Below are 23,516 nucleotides of genomic sequence, written 5' to 3'. Positions count from 1 at the left end.
TTTAGAAACCAAATGAAATGGTGTATAAGTTTAGGAAACTGCTTGTTTATAGGGTGTCTCTAGAAAATGGGGGAATTCTTTTCATGTGATTCTTATACTATTATCTTCATCTCGCTCGCAAGATATATATGTTTTCTTAAGGCATTGCTAACTATGTTTATATGTGTGGTTGACGTATAAGTTAATATATATGGTCAATACTTTAAGAGGTATATTTTTCTTGAAAGATTACTAATACTATATGTATTTATAAGGATTAGGCTATCTCTAGCATGTCTCTTTTGGTCCCTAACTATTTCTTTTTAGCCTTGATAGCAATTTCTTTTGGTCCTATCTCTCTTTGTTTAGCATGATCATGAGTGTATACTTTAGCGTCTTATTTATTAGAATACTTGGATCCATGTAAGATAAGAGCCTCTGCCCAAATGCAATCACATTTGTAAACTTGCCAAAATAACATGTAAAAGCCAATTGCGTTGCTTCAAACATAGTGGCAAAAGGATCATACTATGTGTTTTTTATATTGTAGATTAGCTTAGTTAGTCATGTGGTGTTGTAGATTAGTGACTCATGAATATTTGCACTTGACAACATAGGTAGGGAAACACTATATAATTATGGAGTTACCTAGGCATAGAGGAATTGTAAAAGTCATCATATGCTTACTGCTTCCCTTTTCAAACAATGATCTCATACATTTCTTCAACCTTTTGACTCCAAGCCATTGATACCTATCAACAACATTGACTCAAATTGTACATTGGCCCACATGTTGCTTTCCAAATGTGTAAATGCTATGCAAGCTTGCATCCATGTCTCCCCAAAGCTTGTATTGTATCATAAAGCCACATCTCTCCTTACAATCAATAAACTTTTTCAATCATTTCACCAGAGGTATGTTGTGATGTATTGAGTTGCATGCATAGTTGAGGTTTTGATATATGCATGTATACATGAACAAAGAGTTATGTGTGATAATTTAATAGATTCAATTCCAGTCAATGACTAGTTCTCCATGCCTTGATGGTTCTTGTCCTAAATTTTTTTACGTGTGTGTGTGTGTGTGTGTGTGTGTGTGTGTGTGTGTGTGTGTGTGTGTGTGTGTGTGTGTGTGTGTGTGTGCGCGCGCGCGCACGCGCCTACATGTAGTGCTAACAACTCTTACCTACTACTACTTTTGAAGTCTTAATAATATGACAACAAGATTAATTTAGATATCCAAATGCATATTTACATTATCAAAAATTTCATACCACCTCTCTTGATATTAGAAACTATTGACCAAACTTTCATAAAATCTTTTACATTTACAAGACATGTATATTTACCTCTCTATGGGATATTATCAATGTGAACGAGTTTTAATGGAAGCAACTCATGTGTACAATGTTTGTTTGCACTATTGCTAAGTGGTATTGCCAAGGTTGTGAGCATGCAAAGTAAAGACCCATAATAGATGTAAATCCAAACTACCACAATCCTAAAATGTGGTGCATGTGGCATGTGATCGTTTCTTGTTGTCATGTACCTTGAGATCTATTGGCTAGTACTCTTCCTCCTCCGAAGGTTCCTTCCCACATAAGATTGAGACCTATCTTAAAGATTAAGAAGCACTTTCCTTTCAAGTGATTTAGGTGAAGACCCAATGGGACCATTAAGGTGAGGTGAAGATCCAATGGGACCTTCAACGAGATGCCCCAATCCTATTCTGCTTCAATTCTCTCAAAGTTCCAGCAAAGGTGGGAGACCATTACAAGCATTGAGAATGATGATGGTGTTATGATCAAAGGCAATGAAAGAATTCTAAAGAAGTTTGAGGCCCATCTCAGATCCAGTGCGGAATTGAAGATACCTAAGCCAACAATATATAAAGAGAAGCTCATGGAGGTTTTTGAAGCTATGAGGCATGTGATTCCATGAGATATTAATCTAGCCCTCAATCGACCATCTACAAGGATGAGATCCATTACACTCTTTCCCAAATGAAACATGATCTCCTTGTCAACAAAACTCTTCCAAGAGATTTGGGATGCATGTAGGGGAGATTATTGCAAATACATGAATCATAGCCAAGATGAGGGATGTATGCCACCCTCAATAGTTGTTGAGGTAGAAAAATAAAGTCCCACTGTATTATCCCTTTTTTCATTTTCTTTTTTCTTCTTTTTTTTTTGGCATGGCCAAGGGGCTTTTGGGGGGGGTAATAATGGTTTTAAAGTCTGGTATTGGCAACCATCATCTTTGTTGTAGGTAGCCTCAACTTTGGCAAATAACATGACCGGCAGAACCCACACTACTTGCTTTGACCTTGCTTGAAAAATTGGTAGATAATGCTGGCTTTCTACTAAAGAAAAAGTGCACTTGAAAATATCAATGCAATGGGGGACGTGACTCACAATCTTCCGAGTACATGAAATCAAGCTCCTAAAATATGTGGTTTCAAGAAAGGGACAAATATGGAAGACTTCAACAAATCCCTTAATGCAACAATTCTTTGAGGGCATGGAAGTATAGGAGATTCCCAAAAGCAAAGATGAAGACTTAGAAAAGGAGGGCTTTGCTCATGGAGGTCAAATCCTTGGAAGAGAGATATTTATACAAAATGCAACAATTCTTTGAGGGCATGGGAGTAGAGGAGATTCCCAAAAGCAAACATGAAGACTTAGAAAAGGAGTACTTTGCTCAAGGAGGTTAAATCATTGGAAGAGAGTTTTATAGAAAATGCATAATGCTTAACTACCCACTACAAAGAGACTAGGCAAAGTTGAGAGATCTCCCCCTCTCTACATTCTATGGTAAAGAAACAATGAGATATCCCACATATTCTCTAAGATTGTTGTGAGGTTAAAGCTCTATGAAGCATGCTTAAGAAATGGATGAGCATGCCAAATTTCACAAGATCAATCAAAATGACTATTGTTTGGCAAAGGAGATCTAGATGAGGAATCTCTAGAGCTTTGGATGTTTCAAGAGCAATAGCCACCTTACATAGAAGGTATAAGAATTTAAAATATTTGTGTGGTAAGGTCTCCAAGTTAACCAACCTTGTTCATGCCCAAAGGAGACACACAAACCACATCATGTTTGTATTGAGACGTCTTAGAAGAAAAAGTCCACTCTATAAGATTGCCAATGAAGCCTTGAAAAGCAAATGGATGGGTTGGTCCTAACAAGCAAGTAGAAGAGAACAATAGTATAACAACGATGTAGCTTTTCTTTCTTATGCTAAAGTTATCTTTGCCTTTTTATTTATTTTGAAATTTTTGCATTTTCAAAAATTTGACCAACAAAATTTGATGCCAATATGATTATTAAATTGGTGCATGGTATTATCCAAAGTTAGAAAGATATTTATTTGATCTATATTTTTGCTCTTACAAATCATCGACCACCACTAGAACACATTTACTCCTTTGATCCTTTGTGACATACCTTGAGGTCAACATAAATTGCACTTTATATAAGAATACTTGACAGTCCATTCCTAACTCTAAATCTAGATGTACTTTTACACTTCTGTAAAAGCATTTTCACCCCTTTGCAAAGCACCTTTGAAAACACACATTGATGCCACGCACAAAATTCCATACACAAGTTTAGTAACAGTCCCAACATCGTGTATATATTGATAGGTGTGCAAAAGTTTTGCATATCTACTTTTGATCATGCAGAAGTTTCCTTGTGGATTTTTCAAGTCGCTCTCCTGTAAAGTAAATGTACATCTTTACCAAATCTTTTAAAAGGGACAATTCTATGCCTTTATCAATAACAAAACTAGTAGTAACATGCATATAATATACTTGGCATTGGTATGTCCACATCCAAAAAGAAAAAAAGAGTTCTTCAAGCCTAACAAAAGATGGTTTTACGTGCTGGTAAGTTCCCAAAATTATTGTCAAGCCTCCCAACAATTTGAATCTATATATTTTTCAAATAAGGCTCTGTTCAATCAACTATAGTTGGAGGAACAGCTTTTAGAATGACAGGGCATACCAAAAGTATGAATATGTGAGCTTGCTACTGCGTTGTCATAAAGCAAGTTGGAGATACCCACTTCATTAATGAAATGTTGCACCGCAATATCTGGACTCAATGTAGCTTTTCTGTCAGGTTGCTTTATTATTGGCATCTCATATACAGGCACAGGCACTCAGAAGTTTCAAGTGAAAACAGTGCAGGCATCTTACAGGCACTTAGGTAAGGAGCTGTCAGGACCAACCAAACCAAAGAAGCACGTTCGGTGTCGTCACTTTTACAAGTGAGTCTCAGTCCACCAATTGTCTAAAGACAAGCATCACATTCTCATTTAGGAATACTAGCCATGCTTCTGAATGGTCACTTCAGAAAGTCTCTCAATCCACCAATTTTGTGAAGACAACCTCTCATTTGGCCATACAACCGTTATCTTATTTGAAGAATGTACAACCTCGTTCACCTATATGAAGTTTATTGCAGCACTTTCATGAGTGCCACAAGACCAATCAGTAACATTTTTTTATTGGCGTCTTCATCTACCTTAGCCACAACCCAAACAGATTGAAGTTACTTTCAACCATGGGTTGACAATTCAAAACAGTTGAGTCAAACATTGTCAAACTTGCATCAGAAAGCATTCCCTGACTGAACAACGCATAGAAGGATCAAAGCTGCCTGTCATAACTGAAATCTGGGACTGGTAAAAATGGAAATGGTGCAACAGAAAAAAAGGCTACAGGAGGCAAAGGCGATTTTTTTGTACCATCAGTGGCATGGTACACCTCCCCATCCACAAAGATATCCTCAGCCTTCAGGGTCCCAGTGAAGTTTTGTTCTCTACCATTCTCAACCTTCTGTTCACTGGGTTTACGGTGGATTAGCATTGCAGAAAGGAGAAAGGGAAGATACAACAGACTGGCTCTAAACAGTTTTCGAGCCCTTTCACTCGTTCGCTGATGATAAAACAATGCTGCACTCGCACCCATGGCAGTAGTGCAAAGCGCTGTTTCCCACCCAAACCATTCTGAGGTTATACCACCTACACAGTATCAAAATATCAAATCCTGTTCCTTTTAATGTTTTCCTAACCAAGCTCTTACGAAATGGGTACATCTACAGCACGTTCATGTTCTGATAATATAAGTAAAGAAAATACATACACTGATGAGCTAAAAATCCCAGTGGTAACAAGTAGCCACAGTTGCGAAGAGCAGCGAGTGCAGTCCTTCGCCCAGAATCATCTTGCATTGAAAGCATTTTGAAACTGGATCACAAGAAATGCATAAGGTGTAAAATATCATGGCTTAATTTAGCAAGGAATGATTAAGAGCATAAAATAGAGAACTGTAAAAGCCCCAGGAAATTCAAAAAGCATAATTACATACCCCCCAGCCGCATAGTCCTGACGGCAGAGATATGCAATTGCCATAAAATGAGGTATTTGCCAAAAATACAAAGCACTTGCAAGAACCCATGCACCCATGCTGTTCACATCACCAGCAGCTGCTGCCCACCTGATTCAAATATCAACTTGCAAATCAGGCTTTAACAAAGCACACAACATCCTCATGGTAACAACTCATAGGCTATGATAATATTATCAAATCGTTAACAGTTTGTGTATTCAGCTGTAATGCTAGACCAGCATCCAGTTGCTGAAACACGAGTTTAGACTACAGGTAAATCCTTGTACCTAGGCATGTGCCCTCAAATGCATGTTACAGAATTACTATTAAGAATCAAACTACCTCAAATCTGCTGCATAATGAGGAAGCAGCACAAATTCCTACAGTAAGACACAGATGACCTTGAAGGACACATATTAAATGCTATGAGCCATCTGGTTATCTACTTTGTGAATCTCATCATTATATCTTTAGGCTGCTTTCTTTACATGTAAGACCTACTTCCATCCGCTTCTTGTTTTATATTCAGTTGCTGTAGTTAAAACTTAAAACTTAATTATCAAAAAGCTCAAGTTACATCTCATCTAAGAACACTACATATCAGTTGAATTTCTGATAGAGAAAATTTGGGCTTTTGACTGCATAATTATTTTTGTCGCTTTCTTAATAGAGCAATTTTGCAGTTTTCAGGCACGCATACATCCACACTAATAGCAACCAAATTCCTTTTGGCAGGCGCAAAACAACTTGCACTCAGTTTAAGATTGTTAATCCAGCTTAATTGTTTTGTACATTCTAAACATAGCTGTCTCAGGAGGTGATGGTACAATTCTGACTAAAATTTGAATCTAAACTTTCTTCTGCCTTCAGTAACATAGCTTACCCTAGAAGGGGTGGAACAGCACCAACAATAGCGCCAACCCATGTGTTGATTGGATGAAGTTGCTTCAAAGGAGTATACACAAGTGTGTAAAGGACAAGATTGACGGCTCCCAACCCAGCTGCAATCATATTAGCCTGCAAAATCCTTGAAAAACAATACTTGCATTATTATCGCCCTGTTTCCCTGTACACTAAAACAGGGCTCTCTGAATGAAGATAGTTGGCTCACCTGGCTTGCCAAGAGAGCAACTCCGCCAATGCTGGTCATTGTGGCCCATGTCATAGCATGTTGCATGGTTATACGAGCTGCAGGCAATGGCCTGTGGCGTGTCCTTTTCATTCGAGAATCATTTTCAACTTCTATAACCTATATCAACACCAGGAAGATATTAATTGAAATTTCTCTTGATTATGGAGACCCATGTTTCAAAACAGGTTGTCATCACATAGATTGAAGCAGGCAGACTACATCCATGATAAGTGTCATTCTTGGACGTCAAGCTTTTAAGTAGCTTCAAGGATCAGTACCTACTTTTTGCAAGAACACATATGAGCTGAAGGAATGAAAAAAGAATAAAGCATAAACACAAGATGACAAAGAGCACAACTGATGAGCGAGCAATGGAATCTAACTCCGTAAGACACAGAACAGTACAACAATAAGACACAGGTAACTTCCAACACTCCCAGCATTCTCCCTCAGTCTCCACTGATGAGATGTGAACAAAGGTGAACGATATATGTAACTGTGACAAAGGAGTGCTATATATAGCACAGAGATTGAAAACCCTATTCCTGGTCAGCCAGCGGGCAGTCAATAAAGGAACATGCCAGTCAGTAAACAGGCCAATTGAATGCACAAATCACACCCCCTAGAAGCCATAAATTGGCCACACACATACATAAATAGTATACTGTTAACACCACCTCTCACATCATGGGTGAGCTATACAATAAAATATAAAATATAGTACCAGAAGCATAAGATCCACAAAATGTCCACCTTGTCTCATACCATGGTAGCCACTAGAAGACCATCAACATCATAATGCATATAGCAATGATCATAGATGCACCATGGGTACTCCAGCACCGTCGACTGCCCGGATGCGCCTCAGAGAAAGCAGAAAGTAACCAAAATCGATGTTGTTAATACACTACCCTGAACATAAAAGAGTAAAAATAACAAAAAATCCCCCCACCCCCTGGGGCTTCATGCGCAGCCTATAAAAAGAATGCCCATCTTCAACCATTCTGCCAAAGGGGTCTCCCATCCACAAATAGGAGCAATCGACAGCTTGCTATTGAACCATCACATCATGGACTTGAAGGCACACTAGCTCCAAAATTTGTCGATGACAAGATAAGAGTGACACATGTAGAAGCCCACACTCAATGATCCACAGCATCATATGAGAGCCATGCATACCCCATTGCCAATCTCTCATTGCTGCTCCCTGTACAGGAAACAGGTAAGGAGTGCCACTCCACTGCTTTAGGGTGGAAAAGTCCCCACAAGCAATGATGTCAGCAAAAGGAGAAAAAATCACAGACCAGGGAAGTCCACAACTCACAACAGCACCAAACAAGGAGTTGAGTCCTACCTACACATGCCATAGGAGATGTAGCCATTTCTCTCTGCCATGGAAAACACCATGACAAACCAATGAGTCAAGGATTGATTTAGCAACCATCCATTCACCAATAGAACAGACCTAGTCGTGCACTAAGAAACCTAGTGACCCTCTCTAAACCAATCACCACCTTTGATCCTGCATGATGACGACCAGGAAACTCAATCTGTGAATCATAGGGAGGTTACCACCAACACCCCCAGAGAGTAGGCACCAAGGAACCTTGATGACAAATAATGTCAAAAACCATTGTCCTCCAAGAAAGCCTCTAGAAGCACCAAAGACAGATCAAATCCACAAAGCTGGGAACATGGTCCAAATGTAAGGCAAAGACACTGCAGCTGAGCACCACCATATACCAAGCATACACTTGCCTCCAAGAGTAAGCCTCAAAGACACAATGTTAGTCATGGTGAAAGGAAAACAAGCCCATGCAATAGAGATGCTACAATAGAAATAGTGATATACAGAAAGACGAGAGAGAAATAGACGATACCAAGACTTACCAAGAGTCACTAAGTGTTCACCGCACAAGAACATGCTCCAAGCAGTTCAGATAGTGAAAGATCAGTTTATTCACTGTCAATAGCCAAAACGCAAGTATCCTTTTTTCTTTTTCTTTTTTTTGGAGGGTAATTGTACTTGCCTCAAACCTCCACTAGAATGTAGGCCTTTCTTCTTCTTAAGCATTGCGATGCTTTATACTTTCACATTGTTGCAATCCCAACTTAACTAGCATGCAACATTGCATCCAATTGACTAGCCCCTCATGTGTACCTGACAAGCTGGGAGCACCACATGCATAAGGAAGCATTCTTGTTTGCATACGTTCGACCATTGCAATGTGACTCTGCATTTGCATACTACTAGCCATACCAAGATAAATTTTCACATACATTGCATGCATTACTAGCAACATTTTTCCTCATGACCAACACTATACAGAGCATTTGTAAGACCAGCATTAATACCATGAGTCCCAAACACAATGGACTGCATATATGCATTGCCAAACTTGCCACTTAGTGCCCTAGCATCATGCCAATATTGCTATACATGGGATTATACATATTACCAACCATACCCGGATACACTAGGCCATACCACACATTGGTTGCTACATACCATAAGGAGTTGTGCCATACATCCCCATATGCAGTCCCAAGCCCACCATAGGATGGAAATTAGTGCCACCACCAAAGTAACCTGGCTGCCCCGTAATTGCATGCATGCCCTGCTATCCAAAAAGCATTGGATTGGCACTTTCAAGTTAGCATTGCATATGCATCAATTGCCCCACTAACATCATTTGCTTATGCTCACTACCTACATTTAGAACGTCATGCCACTGTATTGGCTTTTCCTTCAATGCATCTTGTTGTCCTGAAGCTCTCAAAGATGAATTCCTCTTCTTGCCTTTGCTGCCCTCCTCTAAGGGGTTAAAAAGCATATGAACTAAGGCCCATTTGCCAATTGTATTAACATTTCAATTATTGTCCTCAGCTCATCTTTACATTCGTGATCAAATTCCTCTTTCTCTTGTTGATCATCAACTTCTAAAGCCTAGAAGGACCCACATTTTGGTCTAAACCAACATTATCAGCTTGTTGCCTATGTCACATACCAAGCATTGCATTTTTCCCAAGACTTAATGAATTTTCAAATTGGGAGGCATTATCTCTACTTGATCCCAGCTCACTATCTGAAGACATTCTTGCTGTAATGCTCAACTGAATAAAATTTCAACACAAGAGCAAAGCTTCTAATCTTCAATAAAGTGCCTCAAGCCCACCAACTCAAGGGAATTTATGGTATCCGGACAATGGAACCATGAAACCAGTCTTACTTCCCGGATAAGGTGGTAAATAACCTAATTAAGCACTTAATTACAACAATTAACAAATTCACAGAATTGAAATGCACACTTTACCATACAATCTTGGATATTGGACAAACTATTGGTCCCAATACGGGTGCCCCTTGTAGTATATTTCTTTAACTTTTATTGCAAATGGATGGAGTACAACTGAGATCCTCTAACCTCCTCCACTAATCCAAGTACCTCTTGCTGTCAAAATTAACCAACAAGTCTCCAAACCAATTTGCCCCTTGGTTTGCTTGGGGATTGGTCTTTACCCTCCTCCTTAAAAGACAAATTCAACCCCAAATCTGATGTTGACTAGCTGGTCTCTTGAATCTCCTTGACATTCCTTAATTTCAGCTGCCGGAATTCAAGTCCTAGATCCTCAATTTTGAGCACGCATCCCAAGACGACTGTCAAAATCCTACTTTTTGCTGTAAATTAGGGTTTACAATAGAGATTGACTGAAATCTCTTCCTCTCATGGCTCAAATTACTAGAAAATGTTGAGATAACTTGAGAGACGGTTAGGGGACGAGAGAGAATGTTATAGAGAGAGAAATTTCAAAGTTTCATCACGAGAAATGTTGAAAAACTACTACTGTCCCACTCAAACAGCCATGAAAGCTGTTACCTATAGCTTAGGACCATCAGAAAGACTACTCCCCCATCCTGTATGCTGTCGTCTACACCAGAAAGACCTTGGGCTGCTATCACCTACTCTTGGAGGGCTCCAAATTGATGTCACTTGCTGTGGAATTGATCCATGGTGGCTACAAACCACATTAGCAGCCTCTCCTTGCTCTCTAACAGCCTCCTCCTCTCTCACAATGACTGGAATAGACTTCCACTAATCCGTAAAAACGTTTTTTCCACTTGCATGGGCAAGTTTAACCAAGTAGCAACCTTCTAATCCCATTTTTCAGTATCATCCAACTTATCAAATTAATTTTTAAAAATATTAATTTTAAAAATTAATTTCGTAATTATTCTAATGCTCAATAAATTAATTCACCAACCAATAATTAAATTGGCTAGGCCAATTTGTCTTTCAAGTATCCCTGAGCAGTTATTGGTCCTTAGACTAGCATTAATTAATTAATGCTTAGTCTCTAATGTCATTACTGACATAAGCAGCCAATAAATTCATCTACGTCCAAATCTGACAATACTACCTAATACATGTCAAGCATAACTTATTACAACTTTTACCTTTGACACCCACCACATCCTCGGGGTCCTTGGTCTGTTACCATGAAATAACTGCCATGTACATCACATGTGCTAAACAACCTTGCACATTTGATTAATACCTTAATAAAACGTTATCAACAAGATTAGTGTCACCAGGTGGTGATACTTTTTACAATTGTTTTTTTTATTTACTTATGAAAATATTTTATTGTTCTTTTCTTTTGTTACTGTTGCTTCTTACCCCCACAGTTATCTTGGAATAAGCCGGGATCTTTGCACGGCCAAAGGAGGCAGTCATTGAAACAAATTGGACTAATGATTTGTTTGAGCCTTAGGACTAGTTCCATATCGAATAGGCACTAAAGAATAGAATACCAGTGGTTTGGGACTGTGTGCTTAGCCACTGGAGATGGTGCAAGACAATGAGATTGGCCAAGACAGAAGATTCACATGTGAGAATGCTCACGAAATAAAAGTCACCATAACTGAGCCACATTACACTTTTTTTATGTGGTCACAATGATAAAAGTTGCTCCGCACAACTTGAGGAATGCACGGGTCACCATCCCTAAAATTTAGGGAGTTACTATTTTTGGACCCCTAAATCTGTTCACGTCATGATCTTCGTTTTTGCACGAGGATTAATTCTCTAGTCTGTATCGATGTCAATTTTGCATCAATCATGGAGACTTTTAGACCAGAAGGTTTAAACACGAAAAGTGTTACATGTATGTCATGTGGCACAAATTCCCAAAAGAGAGAGAGAGAGAGAGAGAGAATGAGAGCATTTTAAAAAAACGTAATAGGCATAAGGGACAGATGGAAGAATGAAGTTTTGAGGAGCTGAGGGCAGATTGCTGCAAGAAAATCAGTCATGGAGAGTACTGCATCTCTGACTCAAGTACGAAGGTAGAGCTTGCTCCCTCTGATCAGCTCTCTCTCTATTCTCAGAGGAAATGCTTCGCATGATGGGTGGATTCCATCAAAGGTACAATTCTGCTTCGCATGATGGACGGATTCCATCGAAGGTACAATTTCGTGTTTTCTCTGAAATCCTGCACATGCATCATTGAGTATTGGTCACAAAAAATGCAAGACATGCTGAACAGTAAGAACTGTGAATTCAAAGATCTGCAGACTGTAATTCTGCACGCGAATCATTGAGTTTTGGTCACATGCTGAATAGTAAGAACAATGAATTCTGCACATGCTGGACAGTAAAAACAGTGTGCCGAACAGTAAGAATAGTGAACTCTGGACATACTGGACAGTAAGAACAATGTGTTGGACAGTAAGAATAGTAAACTTTGGACATGTTGGACAGTAAGAACAGTGAATTCAAAGATATGCAGACTGCAATTCTACACAGGAATCATTGAGTTTTGATCACAGGAAATGCTTTCCTAAAGGGATGTTGATCTAGACATGCTGTACTGTTCTTATATAGCTGGGATTTACTCAAAAGAGATGAAAGCCAACTGTTCATAGGTTATGTATTTTGAAACATTATCATTTTTGTAATTTTCCATCTTTTAATTGATAAAGAAATACCGAGAGGGACGCCGGTCTTCGGGACCAATCTAGTGTTGAGCGAGGGAGTGAGGTCTCTGCTTGTGTGTGTGTGTGTGTTTGTGTGTGTGTGTGTGTGTGTGTAAAAAGACCAGGTGTTAATTGAAGGAACTACCGCTTTATGTGAGTCATAGACCGGTTTCAATCAGACCATCTCAAAATTTCATGTCCCGGTGACAATTGCCCCTAGTATCCTAGGCACAAGTGACACTAAGGTTAGGGTTTCCTATGACGGTTGTCAGAAGTGGAGCAGCGGTGAAAGCGTAAACATGTGCTGAAATAAACTGCTGAAACACAAGACAAAAAGAGAAAAGAAAAGAACACGATACAGATGAGAACTCAGATGTATGCACGGGAAATGGAATCCATATATCTGAACACGAGACAGTCGCATACAACAGTGAGTCACTGGCTGCGTGGGCACTGGCACTGGCTCCTCTCTCTGCAGAGTCTGCAGATGGTGAAGATGAAGTGACTGACTGAGGAGGAGCCACTGAGTATAAATAGGCTGAACAAGTGGGGAGCAATAATGCTGGTCGGACAGCATTAAAGCTGGCCGACTAGTGCATAAAAATGCCCCACTGGCATAAAATGCCACACTAGAAAAATACCTAAAATACCTAATAAAAAATGCCCAACCCAGATCAAGCTCAGACTCACACATGAGCTGACAAATACTCTGCTAACACCCCTCTGTGTCCATCACCAATGTCTCGCAGTAGCAGACAAGACCACCCTGTCAAAAATGCCCCTGAACATAGGTGACCATGGATTCCCGCCTTTGGCCAGACCGCCAAAGTGTCCCCTCATGTGAGCTCCAGACGAAAGCCTCCCGCTCTCTGTCAGAGAACCAGCTCATCATGAACCTGGATGTCAATCCCAGCTCCAGGATTTGATTCCGCCAGACTGAAGTCGATGCGTCAGGGACGTCCCTCTCTGGAACCTGTGCACCTGTATAAAAGTATAGATGAGGCGCGGCTGCCCCATCTGAACACCCGCTCACACTCCCTCTCTGGCACAAGAGAGTCGTGAGGGATGACCTCATCACCACCACTAGAAAGCAGCCGAGGAAGGGGCCACCAAGCCCTTCCCGCGATCCAAAGAAGAGGATCCCTTCCGCGCCTTGGACTTCACCTTGGTCGGAGGATCTGAGTCGGAGTCTGATAAAGGAGAGGACTCATCGGTAGAGTCAGCATCCCGCTTCGTCTTCTGCTCCTTCTTCCTGGAAGCCGCTAACTTCTTGCAGTCTTTCCGCAAATGTCCCTTCTTGCCACAGTGGTAACACTGGGCCTTCGACTTCTTCTTCCCGTCACCCCTCTCTGAAGCTACATAAGCCTCACCTCCATAATGTGCCGAAAGCCGACCCTATAATCTCAAGGATGTCGCATGGTTGTCCTCATCAAAATCTTCAGGAAGAGGAAAAGGACAGAGAGGTCGAGCAATAGCTCCACAGACGATGTACCATAACTGCCTCTGCACAAACCAAGCTTTCATGACAGCACTCCATGTGAGATAATCAGGTCCATGTAACTTATCATCAGTGGAAGTGCACGGAGGAGCCATATGGAGAGGATAAGAAGAGAAGTAGAGAAGATGGAATTTAGAGAGGAAACACAGCCAAAACACAAGCACAGACTACAGAAAATGAGAGTTCACATGCAATAGAACCCAAAATCTGATCAATAGAAGACAAAATCTGCTGCAAAAAGTCAAAAAATCAGTCAAAAACTGCCAAAAACAGAGAAAACGGCCTGAAGTAACAGTCACCCAGCCACGAGAGATGCTGAATCAGCAAAACGCAGGCTGTAAACTGGAGAAAACAGGTAGAAAACTGTCGCCAGCAGCTGCAAATGAAAAACGCAGGCAGCAGAGGGTGCGGAGGCAGCAGGCGATGGCAAAACTGCAAAAAACGCAGGCTGAAAACAGCCCCAAAACAGATCGCCTGGCTGCGACAGCAGTCGTCTGATCAGCAGGGGTACAAAACAGTCCTGAAATCAGCAAGAAAACACAGCAGAAACACAAATCCTGAAAACTGATACCATGTCAGAAGTGGAGCAGCGGTGAAAGCATAAACATGTGCTGAAATAAACTGCTGAAACACAAGACAAAAAGAGAAAAGAAAAGAACACGATACAGATGAGAACTCAGATGTATGCACGGGAAATGGAATCCATATATCTGAACACGAGACAGTCGCATACAACAGTGAGTCACTGGCTGCGTGGGCACTGGCACTGGCTCCTCTCTCTGCAGAGTCTGCAGATGGTGAAGATGAAGTGACTGACTGAGGAGGAGCCACTGAGTATAAATAGGCTGAAAAAGTGGGGAGCAATAATGCTGGTCGGACAGCATTAAAGCTGGCCGACTAGTGCATAAAAATGCCCCACTGGCATAAAATGCCACACTAGAAAAATACCTAAAATACCTAATAAAAAATGCCCAGCCCAGATCAAGCTCAGACTCACACATGAGCTGACAAATACTCTGCTAACACCCCTCTGTGTCCATCACCAATGTCTCGCAGTAGCAGACAAGACCATCCTGTCAAAAATGCCCCTGAACATAGGTGACCATGGATTCCCGCCTTTGGCCAGACCGCCAAAGTGTCCCCTCATGTGAGCTCCAGACGAAAGCCTCCCGCTCTCTGTCAGAGAACCAGCTCATCATGAACCTGGATGTCAATCCCAGCTCCAGGATTTGATTCCGTCAGACTGAAGTCGATGCGTCAGGGACGTCCCTCTCTGGAACCTGTGCACCTGTATAAAAGTATAGATGAGGCGCGGCTGCCCCATCTGAACACCCGCTCACACTCCCTCTCTGGCACAAGAGAGTCGTGAGGGATGACCTCATCACCACCACTAGAAAGCAGCCGAGGAAGGGGCCACCAAGCCCTTCCCGCGATCCAAAGAAGAGGATCCCTTCCGCGCCTTGGACTTCACCTTGGTCGGAGGATCTGAGTCGGAGTCTGATGAAGGAGAGGACTCATCGGTAGAGTCAGCATCCCGCTTCGTCTTCTGCTCCTCCTTCCTGGAAGCCGCTAACTTCTTGCAGTCCTTCCGCAAATGTCCCTTCTTGCCACAGTGGTAACACTGGGCCTTCGACTTCTTCTTCCCGTCACCCCTCTCTGAAGCTACATAAGCCTCACCTCCATAATGTGCCGGAAGCCGCCCCTATAATCTCAAGGATGTCGCATGGTTGTCCTCATCAAAATCTTCAGGAAGAGGAAAAGGACAGAGAGGTCGAGCAATAGCTCCACAGACGATGTACCATAACTGCCTCTGCACAAACCAAGCTTTCATGACAGCACTCCATGTGAGATAATCAGGTCCATGTAACTTATCATCAGTGGAAGTGCACGGAGGAGCCATATGGAGAGGATAAGAAGAGAAGTAGAGAAGATGGAATTTAGAGAGGAAACACAGCCAAAACACAAGCACAGACTATAGAAAATGAGAGTTCACATGCAATAGAACCCAAAATCTGATCAATAGAAGACAAAATCTGCTGCAGAAAGTCAAAAAATCAGTCAAAAACTGCCAAAAACAGAGAAAACGGCCTGAAGTAACAGTCACCCAGCCACGAGAGATGCTGAATCAGCAAAACGCAGGCTGTAAACTGGAGAAAACGGGTAGAAAACTGTCGCCAGCAGCTGCAAATGAAAAACGCAGGCAGCAGAGGGTGCGGAGGCAGCAGGCGATGGCAAAACTGCAAAAAACGCAGGCTGAAAACAGCCCCAAAACAGGTCGCCTGGCTGCGACAGCAGTCGTCTGATCAGCAGGGGTACAAAACAATCCTGAAATCAGCAAGAAAACACAGCAGAAACACAAATCCTGAAAACTGATACCATGTCAGAAGTGGAGCAGTGGTGAAAGCATAAACATGTGCTGAAATAAACTGCTGAAACACAAGACAAAAAGAGAAAAGAAAAGAACACGATACAGATGAGAACTCAGATGTATGCACGGGAAATGGAATCCATATATCTGAACACGAGACAGTCGCATACAACAGTGAGTCACTGGCTGCGTGGGCACTGGCACTGGCTCCTCTCTCTGCAGAGTCTGCAGATGGTGAAGATGAAGTGACTGACTGAGGAGGAGCCACTGAGTATAAATAGGCTGAAAAAGTGGGGAGCAATAATGCTGGTCGGACAGCATTAAAGCTGGCCGACTAGTGCATAAAAATGCCCCACTGGCATAAAATGCCACACTAGAAAAATACCTAAAATACCTAATAAAAAATGCCCAGCCCAGATCAAGCTCAGACTCACACATGAGCTGACAAATACTCTGCTAACAGGTTAAGCCATTAAGGTTTCATTTTATTATAAATAAACACTTTGTACCTTATTAGCACACAAGTGTGGCATTATTTATTGTGATCATCTTGAGTGTTGTACTCTCTCTCACTCATTAATGCACTACTCATTTGTGATCGAGTATTGTGCATCGATTAAGTCTTCCATTCATATTCATTTTCTATTAAATTAATCGCACAATTGCTCCATGCCTAGGCCAACAACGGTATCAAAGTGACTTACCTTCTTTGCCATCACTTCCGACCACCTTCCATGCAACAATTGCCATTGGGCCGCCACACCTCTGCCAATAGCGCCTGGAGCCATTGCCACCAAGTTGGCTCTATTTTCTTGGTAACTCCACTCTGTGCCACCATCTTCACACCAAGTGCCGCTCGAGGCTCTGCCTATTATCACATTACTTTTACCTGCCGACACGAACCTACACTTACCCTCTAAACAACCACCTACAATGCCTTGGTGTATTGTGCTCCCATGTATTGACTCCTACTGATCATAACCACATCAATATCGTCTTTCTGTCCCTTGGATCTGGCCCCAGTGTTACCTTGTCTACACACGCCACTTGTCCTCTCACCATTCCATCACTTTGCAAACTCCTGCCATCGTATCCTACAACACCTCATTGTGCCCCGAGATCCACCGCCACGCCAACGTGGCCTATCACCATCCCGTTTTTGTCGACAATCCACCACCACATAGACTTGGTCACCTGCCGCTTTTCACCCAACACATCAGTTGTTTAGTTCTGCCTACCACATCAACCGACCTACAAGCTACATCAATGGCAAAATATTATTTTGCGGCCCTATCTTTGTCATGACCAACAACCTAAGGTTTATTAAACAAAAGAATTTTATTTTTCTCATAATTACTCAATTAAGAGCAAGCCTCTATTCCCACATATGTCCCTTTTAAGCACAATTTGGGACCAAAATTGAGAATTTTCGATAAAATCTCCCAATTCATTATGATCTTACTCAGAGAAGTTTGGACTTGTTATCAAATCGAGGGATTCATCACCAGATTGCTGATCTTCAATACTGGCTTTCAACAAATTTAGGACATTTCACCGAATAGATCCAATTCACAACAATTTTGCCACAAATTTTGGGACTTTTAAAGAATATGGAATTCTTCATCAACATTGAGGCTAAATTTATCACCAGACGCGACATTCGACGTCTTTCAAGTAACAATTTCACAAATATTATCAAATTCCTCTTCAATTTCTAATAAACTTTAATACTGACTTTCAACAAATTTGGAGCATTTCACCAAATCGACCCCATTTCACCCCAATTTTGCCACCAAATTCGGTGCTATTCAAGAATTCAGAATTCTCATTCGCCATTGAAGCTAAATTCATCACCAAATGTAACATTCGACATTTTTCATGTAAAAATTTCACAAAATCTGTTAGTTTCCTCTTTAATTTCCAATAAAACTTGGGGCTTTTCTACATTCGAGCTCAATTTCACCCAATTTGGGGCTTTTTTTAAATTCATCACATATCATCAAAATCGAGACTCAATCCACCTTAAGGCACGACATTCGACAACATTTCGGTAATAATTTTATCCAATTTCTTCAATTTCTCTTCAATTTTCAAGACAAAGTAGAGGCTTTTCCCTAATTTCACCTCCAAGGCACCCAAAATTTGGGGCTTTTGCCTCAATTCATTTGCTTTGGCCTCGATGTGCTTTAAAATCATATTATTTGGCTGCTGCTGGCTCTTTTTTTCTCGACATTGAAAACAAATTTTATTATTTTGGCACATTTATTGGGTTAATTTTCATCAAATTCTCTTATTGTTCGCATTATTGAAGCACTTTCAACCATTAATCTCTGATTTCAGCATATTGCTGATTGCCACCTTGATCAAGTAATATTTTCTCTCTGAAAATAATTTTTTTTACATATTTTTCTCTGCCCTTAGCAAGAAAAAATTAATGTTTTCATATTATTCAACATCATTGAGGCAAGCAACATCTCCCCTATCATTGATTTATCATTATTCAAACATTTATCCTCTCTATTCACTTGGGAAATATTATTTTATTGCTGATTTCCACTCACGGCTAGCAATGATAATAATTTGTTGGGTATACTTGGCGCCCACAACAAGCTCGACGGCACCGATTACCAATGTAGACTTTACACGATGCAACGTGTTCTTATTGCAAAGAATCTATGGCATATTGCAAATAGCACCAAATGGCCTCTCCAATGCTAGCACCACCTCTAGCCTCCACAGCACAAGGTAGCTCTCATGATGCCAAATTATCTTCTTCTTCGACAACACCTCCCACTCAAGACCAAATTCGATGGAATGGTCATGACGCCCAAGTGCATGCCCTAATCACTTTATCCATGAAGAGAGGTATCAGTCCACACATCCGATCATGCAAGACAGCCAAGGATGCATGGCAAAAGCTTGCATCATTCTATCAAGTGCACAATGAAGCCTGCATTGCCTATCTACATAAGCAACCGGAAGACATTTGCATGGAAAAAGAAGATAATATGGATGCCTATCTCACTAGCATCAAAGATCTTATTGAACACTTACTAAATTTTGATAAAGAAGTCCTAGATAACCAACTTGTTTCTATCACTCTTAATGGTCTACCGGAGTCATAACAAGATTTTGCTACCATCTTGCAGTTGGTAACTATGGGTAATCAAGTTACCCACTTGTTGCAAGAAGAACAAAGCTAACTCGACCACAATGCTACCATGGCGACCAAATAGGCCTTTTCCACCCATCCTCGTGGAAAACCAAAACCGAAGGTCAAAAACAAGGCTACCAGTCAAAAAATCAGCAAACTTCCATTTTGGTCATCCTTCTTCTTCCACCCCTTTTACAGCAAAGACGGCCTTCCATGCCGGTCCATCTATCAAAGTGAAGCAATGCAAAAGTGAATGACCGTGACAAAGAGTGAACGGAGAGAGAAGAGAGAGAGAGAGAAAGAGACAGTGAAACGAAGAAAATCTGCGATGAAGAATACTGTATAAGAATGCAGAATTATACACGTGTCCAAAGAGAATATCTGCGTATGTCTCCGCCTGGAGGACCTCGATCTCCGTCAGCCCGAGTGCTGTCTCTGTCACCAGCAGACTGTAATCTGTCAGATACAAGTAAGTGACAATGTGCTGGAGGGCTGCTATAAATAGCAAAAAAGAAAAGGCCAAAAATGACCAAGTCGGCTGCATTAAATGCAATCGACTGGTGCAGAACTATCCGCCTGCCCCTGCCTGGCTGACTCCAGACTGCTACGTGGCTCTACACTGGCTGCTGCGTTGTCCTGCTCTGACCTACTCTGTACACAATAACATTCCTAGCTGTCCAAGGAATGACAATCTCTAACACCACCCTCTTCCAATCCTTCCAAGGATACAGTTAACAAACCTAAGAGATGTACTTCTGCCGAAAAACAAGGCACAACATCACTAAATGTCATAAGCACATTGCATTAGAGGAGGAGGCGTCCGGTCTTGCTCTCACACATGAGACCACAAACTATTCTCAGTTTAAGGATTATAATTTTTTCATTCAGTGTCAATATAAGAGGAGTCTGGTCTTGCTCTCACACATGAGACCGCAAACTATTCTCAATTTAAGAACTATACTTTTTTCATTCCGTTTCAGTATAATCCTTCTATTCATGATGCTTGTTCTTCTATCACAAATATGGCTTCTACTTGGTATTTCAAGAGTGGTATATCTAAGCACATCACCTCTTGTTAAGCATTACTAGGCGCTCCGCGCCTAGACTCGCCCCGGCGCTTCGCGTCAGGGCTGGCGCAGGAGGTCGAGGAGGGCAGGTCGAGGCGGTGCGCAGGTCGAGGAGGGCAGTTGAGGCAGTGCGCAGGTTGAGGCGGTGGGCCCTTTTCGCGGGGAGGGCGGGTGTCGGACGCGTGGCACCCGCCCCCACCATTCTTCATGGGGAGGCTGGGGCTGCCACGTGGCACCCGCCCCCAACCTCCCCTTAACTAATTAAGCATTATTTTCATCTCTCTCTTATGTACCTAAGGGGGGGTTATAGTCGTGTGCTAACAATTGCTAACAATGCCTTGCATCTGATTTTATTATTCTTGGGCTTTATATTGATGACATGCTTGTCACTGGGACCAATCCTGGTCGAATTGCAGCATTTAAGGCTGATTTACAGCAAAACTTTGCCATGACAAATTTTGGTCTACTCCACTATTATTTGGGTATCCAATTTGCCACCCTTGTCAAGGGCATCATCATGACACAATCTAAATATATTAGACAGCTTCTTCAACACTTTCGGTTTGAGGATTGCAATCCCATGTCTACACCTTTAGAGCCTAGATTCAGATTCACTTTTGATTATGGTACTAGATCCTTTGATACAACTTTATATCAGCAAGCTATTGGATGATTGATTTATCTATGTCACGGGAGGCCTGACCTTTGGTTTGATCTCTCCTAGTTGAGCAGATTTATGAACAGCCCTTCGTTCCATATCTTAAAGGCACCCACAATCTTGGCCTTTTCTACAAGGCTGAGTCTTCACTCTCTTTGCAAGGATATTCTGACGGTGATTGAGCTGGATATTGAGATTCTGGTGTCTCTCAAAGTGGCAATTGCTTCTTAAGTACATCGATTATTTCTTAGTTCAACAAGAAACAAACTATAATTGCTACTTCCGGTTGTGAAGCTAAGTACAGAGCAACATTCACAGCCACAATGTTGTGTGTTTGGCTCCACAAGTTCCTTGAATATCTTCATGCCCACCAGACGGCTCTGACACTTATCTACACTGACAGCTAGAGTGCCTTAGCCATTACGCAAAACCCAATGCTCCATGCCCACACAAAGCATATAGAAATTCATTACCATTATGTTCATAAGTGGATGTCAACTAGAGTTGCCTTACATACCCACTAAAGACAACTTAGAAGAACTTTTCATGAAGGCTCTTCTTCCTCAACCAAAGCTCCAAGCTTTTTGACAAGCCTTCAACTTGATTCCATTTATGATTTGTTCCATGATCTGTTATACTCTATACTACCATAGGTTGCTATATCCACTTGGATGAACTAGTGCAACCATAACCTTATATTTTCTTTCATTTTCTAAAATTTTGCTATTTTTCCTAGATCAGTGCACACATTTCATGGAGGGGGATTTGTAGGCCATGACCTTATATTTTCATGGATGAACTTGTGCAACCATAACCTTATATTTTCTTTCATTTTCTAAAATTTTGCTATTTTTCCTAGATCAGTGCACACATTTCATGGAGGGGGATTTGTAGGCCATCTCATGGGCTACACCTTGATATCCTTTGATCCATGCTTCGAGCTTTGTAGGCATTTAAACTATCATTAAACGCTGTTCTTGCCCCTAGTGTCCCAAGCACTAAATGATAATCAAGTTGGGGTTTCCTATGATGATTAAGTCATTAGGGTTTCATTTTATTATAAATAAACACTGTGTCTCATTAGTACACAAGTGTGAGATTATTCATTGTGAAAGCCTCAAGCGTTGTACTCTCACACTCATTAATACACTGCTTTTCATTTGTGATCGAGTATCATTATGCATCGATTAATTCTTTCATTCTCATTCATTTTCTATTAAATTAATTGCACAATTACTCCACGCCTAGGCCAACAAAGAGGGGCAGAGCTTTTATAAGAGTTTGACTTCGAAATTCGCCATAGGAGGGGTGCAACTAATATGGTTGTCAATGCTCCTAGTCAAAGTGTTGAAGTCAATGCTTTGTCCTCCTTCGAAATATCAAGCTTAGGCAATCTGGATTCCCAAAGGCTAACTACTAAGAAAAAGATGGCGGAAAAGCATTCCATTAGAAATGGATTACTTTTTCAAGAAGGCAAAGTATATGTGTCCGATGCTCAAGATATCCGCAATAAAATTTTACGAGTTTCACAATGCACCGAGCGTTGGACACCCTAGCATACATTGGACTTTGGCCTCAATTACCATTTTTATTGGCCACAAATTAAGACCATGATTGAGTCTTATGTGCATGAGTGTCCACAGTGCCAACATAACAAAGCTGAATGGCACAGACAAGCCAAGATGTTGCATCCTTTACAAATTCTTGATAGAAAATGGAGTAGCTAAAACCACCCTTCCGTCTTGGAAAGGGTAGTGATGCCCTGATCAAGCACTTAATTACAAGAATAAGCAAATAAACATAGATTGTAATACATAGTTTACCTTAATAATCTTAGACAATAGACACCCTGCTAGTCCCAAAACCGGTGCCCCTTTCGGTATTTCTTATAACTTCAATTGCCAATGGATGTATTGCAAGTCGAGATTCCACAATCTCCATTGCTCATCCAACAAGTAGCAAATAAATTGGGCCATTCGCCCCTTGATTTTCACCCAAGACTTGCTCTAACTGGAGTCTAGACCCCAACTGGCCAAATGCTGCCCCAAATTTACAATGGATGGCTTGGCATTTGAAATCCTTGACAATGCAACAGATGCAAGTGCTGATTTCAATATACAACACCTTATCTTGTTGGCATGGATCCCGAGGTGGCTACTAAACCCTAATTTCTGTAGAAATTAAGGGTTTACAACAAAGGTCCCTCTACTGTCCATCAAATTCGACTGAGATCTACTCAAAATGGCTAAGAAATACTCAGATCTCCTAAGAATGGGTTAAA

The 23,516-nt window shown here is 41.2% G+C and overlaps 1 protein-coding gene across 2 annotated transcripts in view; it reads right to left on the bottom strand.

Annotated features, from left to right (window-relative positions):
- Positions 1-3,800: 3,800 nt before the first annotated feature.
- Positions 3,801-23,516, bottom strand: part of COX10 (cytochrome c oxidase 10) — a 31,676-nt gene continuing 11,960 nt past the window's right edge. For both annotated transcript variants that reach the window (XM_087679233.1, XM_087679234.1), the window contains 5 exons: positions 6,493-6,630; positions 6,265-6,398; positions 5,361-5,489; positions 5,136-5,239; positions 3,801-5,014 (listed from right to left, as the gene is read on the bottom strand). In XM_087679233.1, coding sequence (XP_087535359.1) covers positions 4,641-5,014; positions 5,136-5,239; positions 5,361-5,489; positions 6,265-6,398; positions 6,493-6,630 — 879 coding nt within the window. In that variant the 3' untranslated portion in view covers positions 3,801-4,640. The remainder of the gene's footprint in view (positions 5,015-5,135; positions 5,240-5,360; positions 5,490-6,264; positions 6,399-6,492; positions 6,631-23,516) is intronic.

Source organism: Lygodium microphyllum, chromosome 6 (genome assembly GCF_053477565.2).
Source record: "Lygodium microphyllum isolate KBCC chromosome 6, Lygodium_microphyllum_v1.1.10, whole genome shotgun sequence".
Lineage (NCBI taxonomy): Eukaryota > Viridiplantae > Streptophyta > Polypodiopsida > Schizaeales > Lygodiaceae > Lygodium > Lygodium microphyllum.
This window is presented reverse-complemented; position numbering and strand designations above follow the sequence as displayed.